This window comes from Hyperolius riggenbachi, chromosome 9 (genome assembly GCF_040937935.1).
Source record: "Hyperolius riggenbachi isolate aHypRig1 chromosome 9, aHypRig1.pri, whole genome shotgun sequence".
Classification (NCBI taxonomy): Eukaryota; Metazoa; Chordata; class Amphibia; order Anura; family Hyperoliidae; genus Hyperolius; species Hyperolius riggenbachi.
Genome location: NC_090654.1, coordinates 113,110,538 through 113,132,331, shown reverse-complemented (window position 1 = coordinate 113,132,331; position 21,794 = coordinate 113,110,538). Strand labels below are relative to the sequence as shown.

The 21,794-nt window shown below is 43.0% G+C and overlaps 1 protein-coding gene across 4 annotated transcripts in view; it reads right to left on the bottom strand.

Annotated features, from left to right (window-relative positions):
* PACS2 (phosphofurin acidic cluster sorting protein 2) overlaps nucleotides 1-2,714 on the bottom strand; it is a 200,192-nt gene extending 197,478 nt beyond the window's left edge. For all 4 annotated transcript variants that reach the window (XM_068253370.1, XM_068253367.1, XM_068253368.1 and 1 more), the window contains exon 1: nucleotides 2,232-2,714. In XM_068253370.1, coding sequence (XP_068109471.1) covers nucleotides 2,232-2,341 — 110 coding nt within the window. In that variant the 5' untranslated portion in view covers nucleotides 2,342-2,714. The remainder of the gene's footprint in view (nucleotides 1-2,231) is intronic.
* Nucleotides 2,715-21,794: the final 19,080 nt, after the last annotated feature.

Genomic DNA, 21,794 nt, shown 5'->3' with positions numbered 1-21,794 from the left:
TTCCCTCCTTCTCCCCATCAACAAAAAACAACAACTAGAATAAATGGGGTCAGAACCAAATCTTTGCAGGGGTCATTCAGATTTGGACGGAAATTATTAACTAAGAGCTTAATTATGAACCTGTAAACATGTATAAACTTTCCAAATCTGATTAACCTCATGCAGAGATCAAGTTTCTGCTAATTCAGGGGTTACTTTAGATCAAAAAGAACTGGGAAGTCAGATTTTAGGTTACACTCACTAAATATAAGAGGACACTCAGCGCCAACAGTGTATCCGATCTGTGATCTCATCTGATCAAAAAAAAAGGAGCAAAAGCAGTGTCATGCAGGCAGACAAGGGACAATATGAAGTTTGCAATTTGAGGATGTGATTAAAATCTTTTATAGTGTTTATTCAACTTTAGGATTTAAATCAGGAAAGCAATACAACATTGTACTATAAGGAATTACTTTTGGCACTAGTCTATTTTAGGGGAACGGGAATCCCCATAGACCAAACGGCCGTTTCCTTCTCACGGCAAACTCATTTGGTGACAACCACTAAATTTAAAACGTAGCTTTTACTAGATTTAGATTAAAAAAAATGACAATTAGCCTCCAAATACAAATGTTACAGCAGTTACTAATCAAATTGATTTGCCCCTGACGAAGTCTCCACATCTCTAAGGGGGCGAAACATGTTGGGATGTGGTGGGGTAATGTGTTAGTAGTAGTACAAAATCCCTCTCCCAGATTATTGATGGCTATAACATTTGTATATATGGGCTAATTGTCAATTATTAAGTACAATATTGTGTTATAATTGAATCAGATGTGTTTAATCACTACATTTGTAAGAAATAGAGGACCCAGTGGGAAAACACTAAACCTTCACTGCAGATCGCATGCCTGCAGACATCAGCCACTGGGCTTTTGACCAAGGTGCTCGCTTTGGCTACCGCCTCCATTCATACAACTTTATTAAACCTTTTTGGTTAGTGGTGTGGATAGTGACTACTGCTGGGTCCCCCATTTCTTACAAATGGAAGCGCACCTTTATCTATGGGGATTCCCGATGGGTACCCTAACGTAGACTAGATCCAAACTTTTTAGGTCTTATTAACATAAGAAAGCTCTTCTGACAAATATAGCCATTACTATTCTAAAAAGGTTAACCAAAAACTCAAGAACTGCAAGTGACTGTTACCTCTATTCTGGATCTATCACAAAACAGCATTGACTTCCATAGGTGGGTATTACGTCAATAGATGCCACATTGATTCGTTCACTGCCACACAAAACTTAAAAAAGGAACAAACACCAGTAAAACGTAAAATATAATCATATAAGATGGACATTTGTCCTAGAGTAAAAGGCCTTATAAATTATTTTTCCTATGTTGCTGTCACTGAAGAATAAAGAAAATACTAATAATCCCCCATGAGGAGATGGACTAGGCAAAAACCTGTCCGATTTGTACTACCTACTGTAAAGCTAAGTACCTATGGCCAAATGGACTGGAGATGTCCGCTGACAAATGATCGTTCCTCGATCCATCTGGCTTAATCACAAAAATGATAAATGAACGATGGGCCACAAATGATCGGTAAAATTATCATTCTAATTTTCCGCTATCTGAACGATCAATTGAGACATGATTCAGCATGACAGTAATTAAAACCGAACGAAGGGTGGGATGGAGGCACCCAAAATATATGGGTGTCAAAACAAACATAAATGTGTAAATGAGAGGTAATCGCTTACCTCTCCAGAAGATACAGACACCAGTACAACTGGAAAAATATTTATTCAAAAAAATTAACACATTTTGGGGGCCGTGGTCCGCTTCCTCAGGTAAATACAAAAATGCCTTAGCAGCATAAGGAGTGGAGTGTAGGTGCCTCTATTCTACATGAACAATCATCATGGGTAGTCTGCTCTGCGAACTAAAGTGCAAAAAAATCTTGCCATGGCGCTTTAGTGACAGCGACATGGAGGAAAGTAATTTATTGTGCCTTCTACCCTGGGAAAATTGCATCTTGTATTTATGTTTGTTTGTTTTTTTATTTTAAAATTTCACAATTGCGGTCCTTTAAATCTTCACATTGTTTATACTGGTGAGCTTCTAAGTGGGTATAGATAAGCTTATAACGCACCCAACCATTATATATTAATCATGCACATCAAGTAAGAGAAGTGACAACACACAGCGGTCCCAAGTTACAAGCAGTAGCAGCAGCGTTGCGTTACCTGGGGATACAGCTGGGGCTGGAGCCGTCTATCTCCCAGGTGGCAAACAAGTTCATGGGCACCGGCCTGTTTAGTGCCCCGGGGAAACTTAGCCTTCCCTTATCTGCCATGGTGAGTGGCTGGCCGGCCGCCGTGTCTCGCAGCAGAGCAGATGGGATGTCGTCTGCCTCTGGGTGGAGGACACAGACCGGGTCCTCCGGTCACATCTCTCCCCAATCTGGACTCCTTGCCCTCCTGCGCGCCCCCGCTACTCCGTGAGCGCGCAGCTGTGATTCCGCTGCTTGTGGTCTTCCAGAAAATCCTTTTTTTCCTCCTTGTTTGAATAACAAATGCTTTATTAGCAAAGGTCGTCCATTCCGCACAGAGGCGCGAGCCGTGTAGGGATAAGATGCGAGACCCCCTCCATCACATCACGAGAGCGCGTTCCCGTCTCCAAATTGGGCTACCCATTCGCTGGCCGTCCAGCCTATCGGCTTGTCCACATTTCTTTCACAGTTATTATTATCCAAGGCAGCAGAGCTGGGAGAAACGCCCGAACGGAAGTGACGTTGGCGAGAAAGCTGGAAAGCTTATTGTGGTGTATTGTGGAATCAATGATTTATGATGGGATCGCTTCAGTCCTCAGCTGGGGGTCAGTTATGAAGACATGGCACAATCAAAAAAGCTCCAAGAACGGGCTAAATACAAGCAATCCCCAATTATATAGTTAGTGCAACTCACTCAAATATATTTGCTTTCTTACAATCTGCTTTAAAAGATTATTTTAAAAGTCTTTTTTTAGAGCTTATGCAGGCTGTGGGGTCGATTATGATTATAATAGAAAACCTAAGTGAAAACTTAGAACGGATATCTTTCAAATATAAATTTGCCTTCATAAAACGGGGTATTTGCAATAATTTACTTGCCCATTTAAAGGACATTCCAGCGGAAAAAGTAAGCAGTTAATATTTGACAGAATTGACAGGTTTTGGACTAGTCCATCTCCTCATGGGGGATTCAGTTTTATTTGTTTTCAAAAGCATTGCCTCAACTGGATTTTCTAACTGACAAAATAGTGTGTAATGAGTAAGGGCCCGTTTCCACTAGAGCGAATCCGCATGCGTTGTCTGCATGCGGATTCGCATAACTAATACAAGTGGATGAGACTGTTTCCACTTGTCAGTTTTTTGGTGCGTTTTTCTGTGCAGGATTTTTCTGCACGGTAGGGCCTGCAGAATTCGCCTGCGTGTGGAATGCAGGCGATTTGCAGGCAATGTATTTAATAGGGGAAATCGCACATGCGTTTTTTGCCGCGATTTCGCGTGCGAATTCGCACTAAAACTAATGTACATTGAGCCAGGCAGTGACATGGTTAAAATCGCTGATAGCCTGCCTATGCGAAATCGCGGCAAAAATCGCATGCGGAATCGCATCCGCATGCGATTTTGTCAGCGGTGGAACCCCAGCGATTCGCACCGCACTAGTGGAAACGGGCCCTAAGGAGGCTGGTTGGCATCTTACTATTTTGGCAGTTAAACTGTTGTTTAGGAAATGCTTATGAAAACACAGAAGCCCATGAATCCCTTATGAGGATATGGACTGGTCCAAAACCTGTCGGCTCAGTCAGATTTTAACTGCTTTATTTTTTTCGCCGGAGCGGTCCTTAAAACAGTGGCAGTGCTACAATGGGACACTGGCACTGCCTAGGAATCACTGTGCACCCATTAATTTCCCCCTGCTTAGTAATATACATTTAACTGTTTTTTCTGGTTGAACGTGATGGACGTATGTCTTTTTTCAACCCAAATAGCTATGTAACTATGTTTCCAGGAGCTGGCTCCATACACTGAACAGGATAGGGTCTGTAAAAAACTCTCCATGTCAGCCTGAGTCTATGTAAGTTAAATGAGTTCTGTGGACTGTTTAAATAAACAAAAATTGCCACTTGTCCCGCGCCGTCCTCCTCCGATCCTCCATTCTCCGCCGCCGGTCCCGGTCTAATCAGCCATCTGATTAGACTGCAGCTGCGCGGCTATGTCCACGTGCGTGTTCGCTCCCGTGTGTGTTATCGAGAGCTTACTGCGCAGGCGCAGTACAAGAAAAGTTCATACTGCGCAGTAAGCTCCTGATGATGTGTGTGGGAGCAAGCATTATTCGACTTGTTAGACAAATATTACAACGGGAACGGAGGATCAGAGGACAACGGCGCGGGACATTTCAGCTGCAGGGGGCTGATAGAAACCCCAGGTAAGTGGCAGTTTTTGTTTATTGAAACAGACTTTAGACTTCTGTGTAGGCATTCATAGAAAAGGATACAGTTGCGATAGGAGTGCAGAGATTTCCCAAACTAGGCTGGCGGTAGGCTTGCGGAAACAGGAGAAGCTGCGAGGTTGATACATTTCTCCGAGTTCCGCTCTACTGCAGCTGCCTGGGAGGTCTGTGTCTCCATTAACTTAACATTGTTATCGCCACATCAGAGGGGGCGGTATTACCCGTCCTCATACCGCTTGCGGTAATCTTTATGAATTGACAGTTTGTTACATTCTTTATGATAATCACCGCCCAAGGCGGTGATTTATTGCTCTGCTCGGAAATGTCAGCTTTTCATGCGGAAAGAGCCTTTATGAATGGAGACTTTGCTAAGAGGTCGGTAAAGTGAGCTGTTTTCAGCATTTCCGCATGCAGAAATGCTTTATGAATGATAGCCATAGTCTGAAGAAGGCTTACTAGCTGAAAACTTACTTTTTTATTTTAAATTAGCCAATAAAGTAGAGCTTGTATTTCATAGACTGATTCAAAACTTCCTGTCGGTAAAATACAAGCTCTAGACTCCAGCAATGCTTAGCTACTAAGATAAGGAATTACACACACAGGCCCATATGCAATTAACTTTCTCTCCTGAGTTTTCTCCTAGGTGATACTTTTTCATATTCTCTTTAAATTAACTTTTCAGCATTTTGCATTTGAAAAAGTACCACAAGTAGTTAAAAAAGTACTATCAAAATCTCCCTGAGTATTTCTTGCTTGCTGGTGGTTTAAAAGGCATTTGGGCTATCATTCATAAAGCATTTCCGCAGGTGACTTTACCGATCACTCTGCAAAATCCCCATTCATAAAGGTTCTTTCCGTATGAAAAGCTGACAGAGCGATACATTTCCGCCTTGTGCGGAGTTTTCTAGATTTATCTAGAAAAAGTTACAAACACGTCCATTCATAAAGATTAGAGCAAGCGGTATGCAGAAGGAAAATACCGCTTGCTCGACAGTAGCGATAGGCGGGCGGATTACGTGTAAATGAATGGGACGGACCTCCCAAGCAGCATCAGACAGAGGAGCGCACGGAGGGAATCGGGCATCTTTTATGTTTCCGCATGTCTTCCGCCACGCTACCGCCAGCTTTCTCCAGAAAACCTCCGCACTTGTATCGCAACAGGCAATTTTTTTATGAATGACCACCCTGAAGTCTTAAAGAGAATCTGTATTGTTAAAATCACACAAAAGTAAACATACCAGTGCGTTAGGGGACATCTCCTATTACCCTCTGTCACAATTTCGCCGCTCCCCGCCGCATTAAAAGTGGTTAAAAACAGTTTTAAAAAGTTTGTTTATAAACAAACAAAATGGCCACCAAAACAGGAAGTAGGTTGATGTACAGCATGTCCACACATAGAAAATACATCCATACACAAGCAGGCTGTATACAGCCTTCCTTTTGAATCTCAAGAGATCATTTGTGTGTTTCTTTCCCCCTGTAGTTCTCATGCACTGAAGTTTCAGGCTGCTCTTTTCTTCCTGCAAACAGCTTTGCCCTTGTTTGTAATTCCTCACTATGTGAAAGCCCAGCCAGCTCAGAGGACGATTTATCCAGCTTGTAAAAGATAAGAGAGAAGAGAGAACCTGCTCTAATCTAAATAACACACAGGCAGTGTGCATAGAGGGGCCTGGAAGGGGGAGTTCATAGCAGAACCACAACACTGAAGAACTTGGCAGCCTTCCAGACACAGCCTGACAAGTCTGACAAGAGAGAGATAAGTTGATTTATTACAGAGACTGTGATAGTACAAAGTGCTGCAGTAAGCCAGAACACATTAGAATAGCTTTTGGAACTTGTAGGATGATAAAAAACAAGATGTAATTTTTGTTACGGAGTCTCTTTAAGTACCGATTGCGGAGAAGAACGGTGTTTTCCCGCACTACCGACTGCACCTTTATGAATGATAGCCTTTATGTATGAAAATATCACCTAGGAGAAAACTCAGGAGAAAAAGTTAATTGCATATGTGCCACAGTGTTTCTCTCCCTCCTGCCTCTCCCTCCTACCCTTGCTTGTAGAGTAGTGAGATACAGGCTGAGGGCTGGAATGATTTGTCTGTGATATGTCTACACAGGAGCAGCTTGCTAGCAAGTAAGGATTAAAGCATGCCCACAAAACTAGCCAAGTACCGTAGGTATAGGTATCTATTCTTCAATAACAGCACCATCAATTGGTTCCTATCATTGCTGAATTAGTTAGCCTTAATTTTATCAGGCAAAAAAATATCTGAAGTTCGCCATACAAACATCGATTTTGATCACCCAAATGGGCTCCACCAGCCAGCCATTGAAGTTGAAATTTGAAGCTGATGCCTCCACTGCACTAAAAGCTGAATTCGTGCAAATACCTTCTGTTTTTTTTTTTTTTTTGGGGGGGGGGGGGGGAGGGGGAGGGTTTGCCAAATTACATTTGGCATTGCTTTTTAGTAAGAGGGCTTTTTGTTCTCTTTAAAGTGAACCTAAAGTCACAAAAAAAAACGAGATGAACTCACCTGGGGCTTCCCTCAGCCCCCTGCAGACGATTGGTGCCCTCGCAGCTCCGCTCCGATGGCCCAGGACCCGCCGGCGAACACTTCCAGTGTGGCCGTCACCGGCCGACAGGCATGGGAACACGAGTGATTGTTCGCGTTCCCAGCCTGTATATCGCCCCCTATGCTGCTATTGCGGCCAGGAGGTCGCAATAGCAGCATAGGGGGCGATATACAGGCTGGGAACGCGAACAATCACTCGCGTTCCCATGCCTGTCGGCCGGTGACGGCCAAACCGGAAGTGTTCGCCGGTGGGTCCTGGAGCGTCAGAGCGGGGCTGCGAGGGCACCGATTGTCTGCAGGGGGCTGAGGGAAGCCCCAGGTGAGTTAATCTTGTTTTTTTTTTTGTGACTTTAGGTTCTCTTTAAGCCCTGTATAATAGTAACTTGCTGCCAGGATGAACTGGCAATCTCAGTTAACAGGTACTTCAAATGCCACTGCCACCAACGAGACAATAGGTATAAAAATATTGGAATAAAAGCTCTAGACCCTGTACGCACTGTCTGCTGCCCTGCAATTTGAATGTGTAGGAGGATAAATTGATAAAATAAATTGATAAAATTTTACTAGTGTTTATCATATCTGATCTTATTTTTTTTTCTACTTTTAATCTGTGTGGGTTTTTTGGTTGTCGTTTGTTTTTTATCATTTCCTTTGTCACTGTTATGCTACTTGCCCTGCACATACTATTTGTAAGGTAAACAGTTTTTACTAGTATTGCTGTATAAACGGTGATGTAATACATTCTGCAGAAGTAAAGTAACAGCTTTTGTCTTTGGAATATAAACATCTACGCTACGTTTATAAAGAAAAGTAAAAGTTTGTTTCATGATAAACTGAAATGTTATCAATTACCATTTAAGTTTTGTTTTTAACCACTTCACCTCTATGGGTTTTCTCCTTAAAAACCAGAGCAATTTTCGCATTTCAGCACTGCGTCCATTCATTCGGCAATAACTGTATCACTACTTATCACACCCAAGTTATCTATACCTTGTTTTTTCCCCTACCCACAAAATAGACTTTCTTTAGGTGGTACTTCTTGCTAAGAATTATTTTATTTTATATGCATTTTAAAGGAAATAAGAAGGAAAATTAAAAAAAAAAAAATCTCCGTTTTCAGCCATTATTGGTTTGAAATAAAACTAAAATAAAACAAATGCTGCTGTAATTAAAACCCACACATTTTATTTGCCCATTTGTCCCAGTTATTATAACGTTTAGATTATGTCCCTAGTACAACATATGACAACAATATTTTGGTTTTCTCATTGTACTCTATCAATAATTACAAGCCCTTATTTGCAAAAAATAACAGTAATACACCCTCATGAGTTATGGCATACATATTTAAAGTGGATCCGAGGTAAACTTTTGCTCATTGCATAATTGTGTTCCTTTCCTATTGTTTATAGGACATTCCTCAAGCCAAATACTTTTTTGTTTTTGTTTTAATACTCTAATTCCCTATAAACTAAATAAACCACGCCGACAGGTTTTCAGAGAGCCTTGGCAGTAGCAAGGGCTCATGGGAGCTCAGTCTGGGCAGGAGGAGGAGGAGGTGTTACTAGCCATTGATTTCAGAGGCAGAGGGGAGGAGGGGATTATGTTTTTTTCACAGGCTGAGTGCTCAAGATCCAGATAAGCCTGCCTCTGTGTAATGTTTACAAACAACATGGCTGCTGTCATTGTATCACAGGAAGAAATCATCTTATTCTATTAAAGCTGTTTGCAGCTAGATTTGCTGTGTAAACAATCTAAACTTTAGATAAGATATATAGACAAGTTACTTGTTATAGTTAGTTTTTCATCTCAGATCCGCTTTAAAAGTCCCTGAGGTGACAATTTATGTATTATCTTTTCAATGCTGTTGATTTATTTTATTTTGTTTACAGTTGTGTTACATGGGGGTAGGGAGGCAGCAGAATGGGTTAATGGGTGGGCTATAGGGATAGGAAATGTACATTTTATTATTTTATTGTATTGTATTGTATATTTATTATTTTTGTAGTATTCTTTTTGGCTGCTAGGTGTCTCCACAAATGTTCCTGTTTGGTTAGAAACCAGCTCCCGCTGTGTTCCAGCCAGCAGGAAATGAAAGTTAGGGCACATTCACACTACAAGAGCTTTTCTAAGCGCTTTGTGATTTTATAAGCTCTTGCTAATGTTATCCTATTTGTGTGTTCTCACTGGAGCGATGTGATTTCGCAAAAATCCCCCATAGCATTGCATTAGCAAGAGCTTTTCAAATAAAAAGCTCTTGCAGTGTGAACCAGCCCTTACTGTCATTTACAATGCAATGATTACTGTTGCTAGTTGCAACAGTAATCATTGTCACTTTATACACTTAGATCGGCTTTGGGAATCTATGTTCCCATTCACCAATTCATGCACTACCAGGGAGGCCACATGCACGCGCGTGCAATCGGCATAAATTGTGAGGGACGAGTATCTATGCCCCTGGGAGCTCAAGTGCGGTTCTCAGGGACATAGATACTCATCCAAGGGGAGGGCAAGTGGTTAAAGCTCCACAGTTTGATTTAAAAGCTGCACTGCACCTCCACCTAGGAATGATTTGTGTGCACTTGGCAGAGGAGAGTGTCGCTTTACTGTTGCTGTGAACTTGAAGAACTGTGTCAGTACAAAGGCCAAGTCTTCAGTTACATCAATGCCACTTTTAACAAACCTCAAAATTTCCCCTGCCCTTAGGCTTCCTGATTAAACACTGGCCACCTACACTGACCACCCCTATAGACTGACATGTAGGGAGAAAGGTTGTGGGCAGTTTGCTGTCTGTGAACCTCATTGCATTGTGGGAAATAACGTCTGTTTCCAACTGCCAAGCAAGCAGTATCTCCCTCATGTCGCTACCTGTGATAAATTTCAGAAGATCGGGTGAGGAAAAATGTTACAATGGGCATACACAGGATAAATAATTTATATATGAATATTGTAAAAAAAAAATGTATTCATTATTTTACATTATTTTTACCACAGTTCCTCTTTAAGCCTCGTACACATGTTTGATGGTTCTCAGCCAAAGCGGCTGGTTGGGCACACTGGTTATGCACACACAACTTTGCAGTTATTTATTTGTAAAAAATGTTTGGAATCATGTATGATTTTCGTTCCACTTCTCATGTGTACACCACTTTGTGTTGGTCTTTCATGTGGAATTCCAATAAAATTGATTTATGTTTGTGGCAGTAATATGACAAAATGTGGAAAACTTCAAGGGGGCCGAATACTTTTGCAACCCACTGTAGATCTGTTTACTTTATCTCAGGAACTAGATGGGTTTAAGGGCTGCAATTTGACACGGAAGTAGGTCAGGGGGAGTCTCCTCCATACCCTCAAAATTTGTGAAGTGTAGGAGGCATGGCTGCGGAGATATTTAGGGTAATTTCTTTAAAGATTCTACTGAGCATGCGTGGTACACAGGCAGCTCTATGGCAGCACGATCAGACACAGTATCGGATCATCTCAGCTGAGCACAGACTGAGCCGTCATCTCCTCCATAGCAACATAGCCCTGTAAGCTGCGTCTGTACAGCACTCTGCTTCGGACTGTCGCACAAGGTATTAAAGAGGTATAAAACCCTGACATAATATTCAATGAAAACATGTTTTCCTACTTTTTATATGCCATATGGTTATCATATTTGCTTTTGTGCATAGGTATTATTATTTATTTAGAAATTATACATTCCCAAAGTACACTTTTTTTGCTCTGAGAGCTGACTTTGCATTTTATTTATAACTGCTTTATTCATCTTCTAACTTAAGCAGAAATGCTTTCTGATTGTCTGACTGTTTTCAGGAGAGCCTGCAGTGTCAGAGAAGTGTCTATTTACATTCTTCACGAGATACAATTAAATACAAGATAACATTATCTAAAGTTCGGATGCATCCAGCTTTTCTGGCAGGAAACTTCTAATTCCTGTGTGTAACCCTTTGAATGCTGTTCTAGTAAAAAAAAATGCAGGTTGTATATAATAAGCTGTAAATAATCTATTAGAGCAACAAAGAAATACTGGGTTTCATTCAGCTTTAAGTAAGTCATGTGAATAGATCGCCCAAGACTGAGATAGAGTAAGTGATGTGATAGCTCAGTGCATGCTGTAATGAATGGAATTGTGTCAGAAGTGTCCAAATAGGGTAAATAAGTAATTACAGCTTGCCTAGCATTGCCGTCCCTCTCTTACAGTCTCCTGCACCACATCCCAGTATGTAATGTGGATAAGTGGCAGCATAGCAACCACCCCACAGAAGACAGACACAGACAGGGGAGTAATTACAAACCAAAGCCCCTCATGAGGTACCTCTCATTAGGTAGCCAGATGTGCCCCTCATTAGGTAGCCAGAATAGCCACCACAGTTTTAAGTAACCAGAGCAGTCCCCCATTATTAGGTATCCAGAGCAGCTCCCCTCCAAGCATTATGTAGTCAGATGTGCCCCTCATTAGGTAGACATAATACCCCCCTAGTTTTAGGTCGGCAGAGCATCCCCCCCCCACCACCATATTGAATAGCCAGAACAGCCCCTCATTATTAGGTATCCAGAGCAGCCCCCTCCACCCAGGATTAGGCAGACAGATATGCTCCTCATCAGGTAGCCAGAACATCCCCCCGCCCTTTTGTAGGTAGCCAGAGCAGCCCCGCAGTATTAGGTAGCCAGTGCGGTGCAGCCCCCTACCCCAGGATTAGGCAGACAGATGTGCTCCTCATTAGATAGACAAATCAATGCTCCCACCCCACCACCCTGTGATTTAGGTAGCCAGAGCAGCTCCTCAGTATTATGTAGCCAGAGCAGCCCCTAGTATTAGGCAGTTGTGCCCCTCATTAGGTAGCCAGAGCAGCCCCCCAGTAATAGGTAGCCAGATACGTCCCCCAGCCTCCTTGGTGCCCAAATAACCTTTGAGAGCTATTAATCATGACTGTTTGCATTGCTGCCCATGGTAGTGTGGAAATATGAGTGGTTTGGGTTAGGTGGCAGGGGGTCCCTTAGGGTTAGGTGCTGGCGCAGGGGGTCATTACAGTTAGGTGCTGGCAGGAGGTTAAGGTTAAGCACCACCAGAAATCTTTTAAGGTTAGGCAGCGCTGGGGGGTCCTAAGTGTTAGGCACCACCAGGAGAAATCAGTGTTAGGCATCAAGAAGAAGGGCTAGGTTATAACAAAATATTGGTAAAGATATTTTACTATTGGAATATATTTCGCCTCAATAATAATATTTCAATGGGTGCCTATGGTGGTGCCAAAACTTTCACCGCTAGCGGGTGCCCACTTTTCCTGTGTTCCTTAGTATGCACCTAGTTGGTCACGGGCTCATCCTACAGCGAGATAATGGCCCAAAACATGTGTCCAGGCTGCGCCAGAACTACCTTAGGAAAAAAAAAACAAGATAGTAAGCTTGCAAACATGGAGTGGCCAGCACAGTCTCTGGACTTAGCTCCATGAGATGGTTTTGGATGAACCGGACAAAAGAGTGAAAGCAAAGCAGCCTGCAAGTGTCGCACATTTATGAGGACTTCTGCAACAGAGTTGGGAAGAACTTTCTTAAAGCGGACCTGAACTCAGTACTTCCTCTCTGCTCTAAAAGACAACAGCATAATAACCTTTAAAGAAAAACATTTCTTTGTTACAGCTGATACAAATCCCGCAAATATATATGAAGTTTGTCTACTTCCTGCTTTCATGAAAGCAGACATACTGTTACCATCCTGTGTTTACAAATGAGCTCAGTTCCGTGGCAGGCAGATGAAACAGGTAAGGGATCAGATTACAACTTGTGATTAGACACAGATGAGGGAGAATTAGACAGGCTAAACTCTCTAAATACATACAGGGTGCATTTCTCTATGTTTTCCTTCTGTCCAGTGCAAGAGTTCAGGTCCACTTTGAGAATATTTGATTTCCATTGCAGAAAGAATGCCATGAGTATGTTCAGCAATTCTATCTAGCAAAGGGGGCTACTTAGATGAGTCAAAGGTTTAGAATACATTTTGGTTTATATGTGGACTTGATGATTTATTTATTTTTTAAGTTCTAGTGTTTATTTGTCCTAAGCTCATTTTGGAGTACGAGACATTCAACTGCTTGAATTTCAATTTAAAAAAACCTGGAAGAATTGGTGGGTTCTTATATTCTTTACTGGCAGTGTACATCTTCTATGGTGGAAAATACATGCTTTCCTAGCACAATGTGAAAACAATGTCACAGTTCGTTTTTTAGTGTGGGCAGGGATATTAACAAAATGTGAGACAAAGGTCAGGGACCAAAGTGAGTTTGTTACAAACAGATCAGGTGTTTAATAAATTGCAGAAAATGTTTGCAAGCGGACTTAGTATTAGTGGCTGTTTCTACAGAGAGGGGGAGGATTGGGTCATTAGGGGGCAGGAATGTCATCAGAGTCAAGCAAAAGCTAGTGTAATAACTATGTTAATGTGTACCTAAATCAATATTATTCAAACCTGCTATTTCATACTGTACAACCTTCTATACCCAAACATTATCGCTATGTAAACTTAAGCTGTATAGTGCTTTAGTTTTTTTTATAGAGTAAAAGTTAAATTAAAATAATCATCAATGACAATTCACAGTTCTCCTGTCTTTATTAAAGGGACCCTGAAGCGATGACGACCTTGGGAGAGGGAAGCCTCTTGAGCCTCCTTCGCCCTTCTCCTTGCCATTACAACGCAGGGACACCATGCTTTCCCCGCCGAGCCCAAGCGCAGCACCGTGCTACTGCGCATGCACGACCCTTCTGTGCTTGCGCAGTGTGAGCGAGCTCTGTGGAACTTCGGGTCTCCCAGCACTGGAATGGAGGGACAGGGAAGCTTCTATAGGACCCAGAGGCTTCCCTCTCCTGAGGAATCTAAATGTGTCCTTTGAATAAATCTAAGATTTACTTTAAGTAATCTCTAAGTTAAGTCCTTAACTTTGGGATTGAATCTTTAACCTAAGGATAGAATGGTGTGAAAAGTCAATTCTCAGAGAGGAATGCAAGTGTTAACAACTCTTAAAACCTCCCTGGCGGTGCATTTCTGTCTGGAATTATGAGTCAGAAGTGGTACATTTTTTTCAAGAATTTTAGGCCTCCAACTCTTAAAGGAAAGGTCCAAGCACTTTAAAAATAAAAAATCCACTTACCTGGGGCTTCCGCCAGCCCCCTGTATCTGTCCTGTGCCCTCGCCACAGCTCTGGTGGCTTCCAGGTCGGATTCTTCTGCTTTCCAGCATTCAGGTTCTTTGGTCACGCTTACGTCATCCGAACTCTACTGCACAGTCATCCGAACTCTACTGCGCAGACGCAGAACTACTGTGCCTGCACAGTACAGTCCGGATGATGTGAGAGCAACTCTCAGAGCCACTTGTGCAGGCGCAGCGGATATCCTGCCCTGGAGGGGACCCCAGGCCATTGGCGGTCAGCAGAGCTGCGGCGAGGGCACAGAACGGCTGGCAGGGGTTGGCGGAAGCCCCAGGTAAGTGGATTTTTTTTTAACAGAACGGATGTGTCCTTTAAGTCATAACTCACCAAAATATCCTACATAATAATAGGCAAATGTCCCTGCATACAGCAGGGACAGTTGTCTCTTTGTAGCTTGGTCCATGCTTTTTGCGGCCTCACACATACAGGAGGACGGGAATGAGAGGGCGGCCGAGTGTGCACGTGCGGTGGGTGTGCGCACAGTGGGCGCACGCAGCTCGTGCGCACTAAAAGGCGGCTGTGGCGGGAAATCACAGACCTAGAGCCCGTTTTTAAACGGGCTAAGGTCTGCTATTGTCAGAATAAAAGCCTGGTAGACACTCTGCATATAAATAAAAGACTAGAACACAAATTTGTTGAATTAATTAAATTTATGAATAAACTTAAAAAATTGTGAAACTGTACAAATAAGGCAAGCAGAAAGTAATCAAAATCCAGGCAGAGGTCAGTGAAGGCGGCAAGCAGAGAGTAGTCAAAATCCAGGCAGACGTCGGTGCAGGCGGCAGGCAGAGAGTAGTCGAAATTCAGGCAGAGGTCGGTGCAGGTGGCCGGCAGAGAGTAGTCGAAATCCAGGCAAAAATCGGTAACAGTATGGCAGAAGCACTTAGCTCGGAAGCAGTTGGGAACCAAATGGCTATATTGTTGACATCCTGTACTTTCAAATGAGCTTATCTGCCATGGTAGTCAGGTGACACAGGGTAGAGATCAAATTACAACTTGTGATAAAGAGACAAATGATGAGGAATTAGACACGCTAAACTCTCTATATACATGCAAGCTGCATTTCTCTATGTTTACCTTCTGTCCTGTGGGTTAAAGTGTACCTGAGAGTTAAGTGCAGTATTTATACTTGCCTGGGGCTTCCTCCAGCCCCATGTGGTTCATAGGCTCCATTGCCATCCTCCCCTACTGCTGCATTGTGCCAAGGTCACTTAGTTTGGCTAGTTGCTAGTCATGCTATTATGTGCATGTATGATCTGCATGCACAGCCCATTAAAGGACCCCCTCAACTGATGGAAGATTATTCACTGAATCAAACATTTTACATAGTTTGGAAAAAGGACATTCATCCATCAAGTCCAATCAGAAAATAAATAAATAAACAAGGAAATATTATGTACTTTTCTCTCCTGCACCCTCACGTATCCCACTTAGTCCAGGAGATGGGAAAAAAATAAACACTAATTAACCAAGGGAGAAAATTTCCTCCTGACTCCAGTTGGTAGCCAGATAAAATTCCTGGATCAGCTTTGAAAATAATTAACTATTAACTACGGAAAGCATCCAAACCTTCTTCAAATGCAGGTATAAAATTTGTCATGCCAGTGGTAAAATAATCCACATTTTAACAACTCTTACTGTAAAGAACTCCTTCTTAAATAGTTGGCAAAACCTTTTTCCTCCATACGCCGATCATGTCCCCTTTTCCTTTGTACAATCCCAGGGACAAAAAGCTCATCTGCCAAGTGTTTGTATTGCTCTCTGATGTATTTATACATGTAAATCAGGTCATCCCTTAGCTGTCTTTTTTTCCAAGCTAAATAAACCCAGGTTGTCCTACCTTTCTTGATAAGTGAAATTTTCCATCCCCTGATTAATTTGGTTACCTGTCTTTGTACCTATTCTAGTATGTTTATGTCCTTCCTATAGTGGAGTGGCCAAAACTGTATCCCATACTTTAGAGGTGGCCTTACAAGTGATTTATACTAAGGGAGTAGTAGGACTAGCATCTTGTGATTTTATTTCACGTTTTATGCATCCAATAATTTTATTTGCTTTAGCTGCTGCTACTTATCATTGAATACAGGTGTTTATCTTGTTATCAACCAGTATTCCAAAGTCCTTCTCCAAGTCTAATGTTCCCAGCTATAAGCCATTTACCTTATATGTTTATCCACCATTGGCATGTACAAGGTACATGAACTTACATTTATCTACATTAAATTACATCTGCCATCGATCTACTTACTTAACAACATTACTTTGTATTCCATCTGCTAGATCCTTAATAAATAGATTGAAAAGGATTGGACTTAGTACTGGCACTTGCAGGACCCCACTGCTAACAGTTTCCAATTTTGAATATGACCCATTTTCCACTACTCTTTGCCTTCTGTCCCTTTACCAGTTCTCTATCCACAAACACACATTTTCTACTAGTCTCTGTTTTCCACCAGGCTACTGTGGGGAACCATGTCAAAAGATGGTTTACCACATATAAAGAAAAAGTATGCCCGGCATTATTCAACTTTGCACAGGTGGTTTAATTAGTGCTACTGACTCTAATTATCGCATTTGTGTCATCTCAGGAAATGATCTGAAGATAATCTGCTGAGAGAACTTGAAGACTAGATCAGGGATTGGCAGAAAATCCCAGCTGACCTGGGAAGTGGAAGCTGCTAGGAGATGAAAGTCTCTAGCTACCAATTACCTACACTTTTTTAATTAGCATAGCTGTCAGTTAACTTACAAGAATCTAGAGACTTTTACCTGCTAGCATGGTTTCCACTTCCTGGGCCAATGGAGAGAAAAAAAATCAATCTTATAATCAGTGATTCTTTCGTTCTGTCATGACTTTTTCATAGAAATATGCAATTGTCAAGGTGGTTTGCCTCTCCATAGTTGAATAAATTGTGAGTAGTTTCAGAAAAGAACTATGCAAAGACATAGTATGTAATTCAGGGAACACTAACTGTTTTCTTCTTGTTCGTGGCTGAATGCTTTTAACAAGCCAGTTGTCCAGTGTAGTTTTAAGGCCCGTACCTACCATCCGAATTTCCAGATGATTTTTCCTGCAACCAGCAATGTTTTGAGCGATGAGCGGTCATTTCCACGATCTTGCTACGTGGGTACAGGCGCTTGATCACACGAACAACAGACATTTATTAACGCACGCCGATAACTACCGCCATGGTGGATCAGATCTTTAAGATCCTCGACGACTCAGCACAAAGTACCACGATCGCTTGACTTCCCGTTCAAACCGTTGTGCCGTTTTGTAACGTTGCATGACGTTGCAAGCAGGAAGAGTCATTACTGAACGCTCATCGTCAAGGGGATGTTTCTGGACCCGTTGGGTGGTAAGTACTCAGCTTAAAGGAATACTGTAGGAGGATTGGGGGAAAATGAACTTACCTGGGGCTTCTAATGGTCACCCACAGACATCCTGTGCCCGCACAGCCACTCATCGATGCTCCGGCCCCGCCTCCGGTTCACTTCTGGAATTTCAGACTTTAAAGTCTGAAAACCACTGCGCCTGTGTTGCTGTGTCCTTGCTCCCGCTGATGTCACCAGGAGCGTACTGCCGAGGCACAGACCATACTGGGCCTGCGCAGTACACTCCTGGTGACATCAGCGGGAGCAAGGACACGGCAACGCAGGTGCAGTGGTTTTCAGACTTTAAAGTCTGAAATTCCAGAAGTGAACTGAAGGCAGGGCCGGAGCATCGGTGAGTGGCTGCGCGGGCACAGGACGTCTGTGGGTGACCATTAGAAGCGCCGGGTAACTTCAACTCATTTTCCCCCAACCCCCCTACAGTATTCCTTTAAGATATGAATTGCAATAAAGCCTTGTTGACAGGTATGAGGATTGTTGCTAGAGAGGGATCAGGACTCAACCCGGAAATGACAGTATACAAAGACATACTATTTGCGTGTGAGGCCAAGGCTATCCAGACAGGTCGCTAGCCTCCAGTGATGCATTCTGTTGCTATGAAGAAGGAGGGTTGACTGAGCGTAGCGTGGGCCTGGTGAATAGGGAGAGCAATGCCCTCAGCCAGCGCTTAGCCAAGTCACTCCACCAGGCTGCTGTACACAGGCTAAATGTTCAGAAGAAGCGGCCCCTACCAGCTGCCTCATCCAAAATCCATCTAGCATGTGTACAAGGTATAAGTTATGTAATAGAAAAATTGACTGAATGGATGATGAAGGATGAAGATATAACATACTAAAGTTAGGAATAGAGAAAGATTCAGAAAAAGGAGAACATAATGTATCTATGTAATGGATGTATGTAACAAAGACTGACCATATTACAGTGTCAAAATGTAAATGCAGCCTAGGCTGGTGTTCAGGTACTGCATGTAAATATGCACCCGTATACAGTTTTCTCAAAGCGCTGCACTTTACTGCTTGCAGTGCGACCAGGGGTTCAGTTATGAAAGAAGAGCCCAAGCAGTATAGGTAAAAGGTGGTGTAGAGCAGTAAGGACCGCAAAAATTGCTTTCAGGGCCCATTCACACTAGAGCGTTTTGCCGCGATTTCGGCAAAATGCTCAAACGATAAAACCCTATTGCCCCGTTCTTACTTGGGCGATTTGCGCTAATCGCCACAAATCGCCCAAAATCCCAAAACAGAAACGCGTCGCCTGCACCATTTTCAGGCGATTTCCTGGCAATCGCTTTTCAGTGCTATAGAAGGGTTAAACGCAATCGCGGAAAAATCACTGCAGTGTTCACTGATTTTTCCGCGGAAAATCGCGGAAAAATCACTCCTGCAAAACGCCGGCAAAAATCGCCAGCGTTTTGCAAACGCAAGTGTGAATGGGCCCTAAGTGTGAATGGGCCCTTTGTAAAGAGGGAAGCAGAGTTGCATCTGTAAGATACAGGCGCTACTCTATGACACTGTGCAGTGGGGTCTAATGATAGGTACACACTATGAGATTTTTCAGCCAATTTACTGTCAGTTCAATTTTCTGTTTGATTTTCCCATCAATTTTTCGATCGATTTTCATATGTTTTCTTATCAATTTCCATTCACTTCTTTGAGAAAACTAGGTAGGCAGGAGTTATGATTGTGAAAAAAAAGTTAAAAAAAAAAACACCGCTAACAAATGGATTAGCCTCCCAGTCCGTCATCCGTCACTGTTTACATTACATGTTGTATTGATGAAACCATTAATCTTTTAAAAAAAAAAACTTTTTACACTATTTTAGAAGGATGTTTATGCATAAACCACTTTTTTTTTCCTCATTCGCGCAAGAACCCCTTTAAACAACTGTTCCATCACTTTTGTGGCCAGAAACAGTCCCTCTAGGTTTTAGAATTTGCCTGCCCATTGAAGTCTATGGTGGTTTGCTGGTTTGCAAACGTTTGCGACAAATTTGCATTTGCGAAAGTTCCCAACATCACTATTAAGCACCACGAGGGGTCTTAGGGTTAGGCACTACCAGACAAGGGTTCTGTATGAGAGTAGAGGGGGGTTTAAGGGTTAGGAGAGGGGGTAACCACCAGGGGGGATCTTAGGGTTAGACACCACCAGGGGGGTCTTAGTGTTAAGCACCACTAGGGAAGGTCTTAGGGTTAGGCACCACAAAGGGAGGGTTCTGTGTGAGAGTAGGGTTAGGTAAGGTTTAACTATAGCAGAAAATTGTATACTTACCTGTCGGTAATTTTCCTTTCCCCATGCGTCTATGGCAGCACTACGGGTATTGTCCCGCCCCTCAATACCCCACAGGACCAATATGTATAAATGTCTGGCCCTCCCCATTCCATGTGTCTCATTAACTAGACCTCACCGAATATGAGTGGGTACCCTATGCTGCCATGGACGCATGGGGAAAGGAAAATTACCGACAGGTAAGTATACAATTTTCTGCTTTCCCCAAGCTTCCATGGCAGCACTACGGGACTTAACTAGTCAAATAAACAGGGAGGGAGACCATTGCAGGTGCACAAAAAAATAAGCAACTTTATTACAGAAATTAAACAACAGCAGAATTGGATGCAGAAGATAACACTGCTCTTCCAAAGTTAACTGTAGTATTAGTTGAGGTATCTACTCTGTAGTGACTAATAAATGTATTTAAGGTTGACCAATTGGCCGCCTGACATACTTTCTCTGGAGCCACTTTTGCCTGTGCCGCCCAGGAGGTTGCAATACACCTGGTTGAGTGAGCCCGAATTTCTTTAGGGGGCTCTAAGTCTGCTGCTCTATAGGCTTTTTGGATTAAACGGACCAACCAAGCCGCAATAGTCCTTGATGAAGCAGCTACACCTCTTCTGTAACCAGAGTGGACCACGAACAGTCTATTAGACTTTCTAAAGTCCTCGGTCATCTGAATATACGTTTTTAACGCAGAGGCTACATCAAGCGGGTGCAGACTGTGTGAATCAGGCAAAGCTAGTGTAGGCAAAGACCATTCCTGGTTTAGATGATAGGATGAAACCACTTTGGGTAGGTATCCTTGTACTGGTCTTAAAACCACTTTGTCTGGGAGAAAAGTAAGGTGAGGCTCCTGGTGACTAAGGGCCTGAATCTCAGAGACTCTTCTGGCCGAGGTTATTGCGACCAGGAAAACTGTCTTTAGCGTTATGTTTTCTAGAGAGCAGCGTTCCAGTGGATGGAATATATCGCTCGACAAGAAGTTCAGGACTAGGGGAAGGTCCCACTGGGCAAAGACGGGTTTGATAGGAGGCCGTAGCCTCATTACTGCCGCCATAAACCTCTTCACAAGTGGATGGATGGCCCACCTTACTGAGGTTAGGGCCGAAATCGCTGAGATTTGCACCTTAATAGAGTGATAACTCAGCCCTTTATCAACTCCCGATTGCAGAAAGGACAGAATGTTACTGATTTCTGGCTGTAGAGGATCGAAGCTACCAGTTGAAGCAAAACTCAGGTAAACCTTCCATATTCTTTCATAGGATACATTTGTAGTGGCCTTCCTAGATTGCAGAAGTGTAGAAATTACTGCTTCATCACAACCAAAACTTCTTAGTTTCCTCCTCTCAACCCCCAAGCCATTAGCTTGAGACGTGCCGGCTCCGGATGGAAAACTGGGCCCTGGCTCAAAAGGTCCTCGCTAACCGGTAACAGGAACGGCTTGCCCTTCGTCCTCTGTTGAGCTATAGGATACCAAGGGCGTCTTGGCCAGTCTGGTAGCACTGCTAGGATCGTCACATGCTCTTCCCTTAGCCTCAAGAGTAGGCGGAGAATTACTGGCACTGGGGGGAAAACATAACCCAGCTGAAAGTGCCAAGGGGCCGTCAGGGCATCCACGTCCTCCACTTCCGGATCCGGAAATCTGCTGAAGAACCTCGCTGTCTTCTTGTTGAACCTGGTCGCCATCAGATCCACACTCGGAACTCCCCAACGAGCACATATCATATCGAATGCCTTCCGGGAAAGAGACCACTCTGCGTTGGAAACCTGATGGCGGCTGAGATGGTCCGGTACTACGTTTAGAGTCCCCGGGATATGGATAGCTGTCAGAGAGAGGAAATTGCGTACAGCGAATCTGAATATTTTCTCTGCCTCTAT